At 37.3% G+C, this 4,107-nt stretch overlaps 1 protein-coding gene across 1 annotated transcript in view; it reads right to left on the bottom strand.

Annotated features, from left to right (window-relative positions):
• The window catches only part of LOC107883657, a 1,673-nt gene extending 1,153 nt beyond the window's left edge, over positions 1-520 (bottom strand). Inside the window, exons 1-2 of the mRNA XM_029486287.1 lie at positions 266-520; positions 41-110 (exon numbers count right to left, since the gene is read on the bottom strand). Of these exons, the coding sequence (XP_029342147.1) occupies positions 41-110; positions 266-520 (325 nt within the window). The remainder of the gene's footprint in view (positions 1-40; positions 111-265) is intronic.
• Positions 521-4,107: the final 3,587 nt, after the last annotated feature.

Here is a 4,107-nt window from a genome sequence, read left to right as displayed (position 1 = left end):
GATCCTTTTTCAGCACAAAGTTTATGGTAGTTTGTCAAACCATGATTTTTCAATAGTTCGATGCCTTTTTTAAAATTTAAAAACGGTTCAGTGACAAAAGCTTTCAATGGCTGAAAAAAGTGAATAATTTTTATGTTAATTGTAATAATTTAATATAATTATTATAAAATAATTAATAATAATAATAATTATATTAATCATTAACAATATTATTAACAAATAACAATAATTTATTATAATTAATTTTATAATAATTTATTATTACCTGACAACCTTGACCACCACCACTTGGTTGAAAAATGACACAATATTTACAAAAGCCGCCTTTTTTTACATCACTATAAGCCAGCCACTTGAACATGTTCAACCATTCTCTTTGAAAACATCTATTCTGATTCCCCTGTTTGACAGTTGGAAAAATAAATCCATGCATTGGTGTCCATGTATTTTTTAAGAACAATAATTTGTTTTCGTCATCAAGTTGCTTATTAAGACATAAGCCAATATCATAAGCATTCATACTCAAAGGCTAAATATCAAATAAATTAGAGAGATAGATAAATGTGTCCAAATTTAAGATGTAAATAATATATAATATATTACTGAATAATAAATTATTATTGAAAACAACAACAAAAATACCGGGCGATAAGTGATAACAGTAAACAGTGTACGACGTTCAAACAACTGATCGGTTTGCTTACAAGCAAATGTCGGTATCTAATAGCGTTTTCCATCTGACTGCACTGTCTAGTGCACACTACACGTGAACACTGATACCATAATCACAGTATCACTATCACATAATTTTCCACTCCACCAAAATTCACGGTGTCGACCAGACGTGTACACCAGTGTAATATATAATAATATAATTATAATATATAATATATAAGTATATACACGTCCAAAGGGGGGGGGGGCTAAAGCCCCTTAGCCCCCCCCTTGGATCCGCGCCTGCCAGTATACATCGGGAAGGTGTCAAAGCACGGACCTTCGGGTCCACGACGGGCCGGATTTTCGGCCGCGCGGGCTCTCGGGCCCGCTGGCCGTGCATCAACGGTGAACGCGGTGATCCCGCGGCAAACGGTGTGGGTTTTCGGAATCGTCTGCAGACGACTTAAGTACCGGGCTGGGTGTTGTACTCGGCAGATCAGTTACCACGCTGCGATCTGTTAAGACTGCCCTTTGCCTCGGGGGTTAGTCTTGGTTGGACAGGACCCCATGTGACCGATGCGTAAACGGACGCCTTTTTTTTTCAATTCCGAATCGCCGTACCACTACGCACGGTGATGGTAATTTTTTTTTTAAATTTGGCTTCCGTGCCACTAACTATCCTTGGCTTTGGTTTCGCTAGATAATTTAAGTCATCTCGATCGTGTGCCCTTAGCTTTGGTTTCACTTGATAATTTGAGTCGTCTCGATCGTTTGCCCTTGGCTTTGGTTTCGCTAGATAATTGATAGGCATATGGCCAGTGGACCGTACCGACGGCCGTCGATCGGACGAGGTTTTTAATTTTAAAATTCACATGCCGTACCACTACGCACGGTGATGGTAATTTTTTTTTTAAATTCTGATGCCGTACCACTACACGGCGACATGTACAAGATTAAAAACGAGTGACTGTAGAAACATGAAAATTTCACTGAATGTTTATATTAGCATTTTCTATATACGATAAAATTTTGAAAATAAATTGACTCTTTTTGAACTGTTTACGAACATTGTCAGTTTTCAATTTTTTTAGTTTTTTTCTTCTATAAATATCAATTAAGTTTTATCTGTTGGGCCAAAAAGTGTAAAAATGTAATACATTGCTCCTGATATATTGTTACAATAGCAGTTGAAAAATATTGGAACATTTCTACTTTACCGGGCACCCTTTTTTTTGCAATTTTTTTTTGGAAACTTATGTAGTTAAGTACGCTGAAAACGATGGTGAAAACCGAATTTGGGGCACGGACTTAGTTTTGAAGTTATGGCCTAATGAAGTTCACTATTTCGCGATTTTTACGCATTCGCGCATCACACTAGTTTACTACGACTATTTCGAAAACACCATTATATACCAATTATTTTTATCTTAACGACATTTATTAAGATAATATAACAAATAATAAATGTATTTTTAGCAAAAACAGTTTAAATATGAGATTACAAAGATATCTAAAACGTTTCAGTATTGCACTTGTTATATAAGAAACGAGTGTTTTTTTCTAATTCTTACATTTTCTTTAAAAATATATTTTACAATGAGTTTAAATTTATATGATTTAAAAGAACTGTCACTTAAAAACGAAGGATTGGCATTAATAGAAATGCTCCAGAATTTTGGGGTATTACATAATGCACCGAAATGCGTAAGAGGTCATAAAATGACATTAACACGCGATGAAGCGTCTTTGGATAAATTCAAATGGAAGTGCAGGGAAAAACAAACTAAAAAAAAAAAACCTTGCAACTATAGGTAAATATTAAAACTAAATTAAACACTACATTATAATTACTAAAATTAAAACTAAACTAAATTAAAATAAATACTAAATAAATATAAAACAAACAATTTATAGCATGTCATTGAGGAAAAATACATTTTTTGCAAAGTCCCATCTGTCATTATTAGACATTTGTGGTTTCGTGAATTTATGGGTGATGAGTTGCTCCTTCCCAGTACTCCAACTACAGTTGAGGCTGGCAAATCAAACCATCGTAGATTGGGCATCGTTCTGTAGGGAAGTAGTCTACGATTCCATGGTTGTTCGTAAGGTTATGGTTGGTGGACATGGACATACCGTCGAAATCGACGAATCGAAATTTGGTAGACGGAAACACCATCGTGGCCACCGTGTCGAGGGACAATGGGTGTTTGGCGGTTATGAACGAGAAACAGGAAACTGCTTTATGGTTCCTGTCGAGAATCGTACCGCCGACACACTATTACAAATAATAAAAGATTGGGTGAAACCTGGTACTACTATCATTTCTGATTGTTGGAAGGTATTTCTATAATAGTAAACTTGTAAAGACAGACTAACTTCTACTTACCTAATTTTAGGCTTATAACACTTTGAACAACGAAGGCTACATTCACCTAACAGTGAATCACAGCCTTCATTTTAAGGATCCCGATACAGGAGTTCACTCAAATACAATAGAGAGCTCATGGAGGCACGCTAAAGCTTCCATATCTCAATACTGCCGAAAGAAAGAGTTTTACGCGGGTTACCTGGCCAAATACATGTTTTTGAAAAAATGTCGGGCCTATAAATTAGATAGTACAGCTGAATTTTTTAAACAGGCAGGAATTTTGTACAGTAGCGACATAGGTGAATTCGGCGAGGGCGACCACGCGAACGACGACGACGACGACGACGACGACGACGACAAGGACGACAACAACGACGATAACGAAAAGAACCGCGATAACGACAGTGACGATGACAACGCTCCGGGATATGATTTTTTTTAATTAATAAACTCTAATAATATCAGTATAATCATAGTATGTAATATTGTAATCCATGAACTTCTTAGTTCATGATGTAATCTAAACTAATTGATAGTTAGTACATCGTACAGTGATGCCGTGCTAGCGGCACTCGTCGCTACGCTCCTCGGCGCCGTCGCTCCGCTCCGCAAATCGAAAATATCCCCCGACTTGCTGTGCAACACCACCTTAAGTTGGTCACAGGGTAACCACAGGTTAACCAACGTACAACCACCTTATCATTTTTAACTAATTGATAGTTATCATACGATGAAAGACATCGTACAGTGATGCGGTGCTAGCGGCACTCGTCGCTACGCTCCTCGGCGCCGTCGCTCCGCTCCGCAAATCGAAAATATCCCCCGACTTGCTGTGCAACACCACCTTAAGTTGGTCACAGGGTAACCACAGGTTAACCAACGTACAACCACCTTATCATTTTTCGGACAACTGCAAGCCACGGCACAATCACAATCAATATAAGTGAAAAAAAAAATCGCGAAATAGTGAACTTCATTAGGCCATGACTTCAAAACTAAGTCCGTGCGCCAAATTTGGACTTCACCATCGTTTTCAGCGTGCTTAACTACATAAGTTTCCAAAAAAAAATTGCAAAAAA

Source organism: Acyrthosiphon pisum, chromosome A1 (assembly GCF_005508785.2).
Source record: "Acyrthosiphon pisum isolate AL4f chromosome A1, pea_aphid_22Mar2018_4r6ur, whole genome shotgun sequence".
NCBI classification, from domain to species: domain Eukaryota; kingdom Metazoa; phylum Arthropoda; class Insecta; order Hemiptera; family Aphididae; genus Acyrthosiphon; species Acyrthosiphon pisum.
Note: the sequence above shows the minus strand (reverse complement) of the source record. Positions and strands in the feature narration are given on the sequence as shown.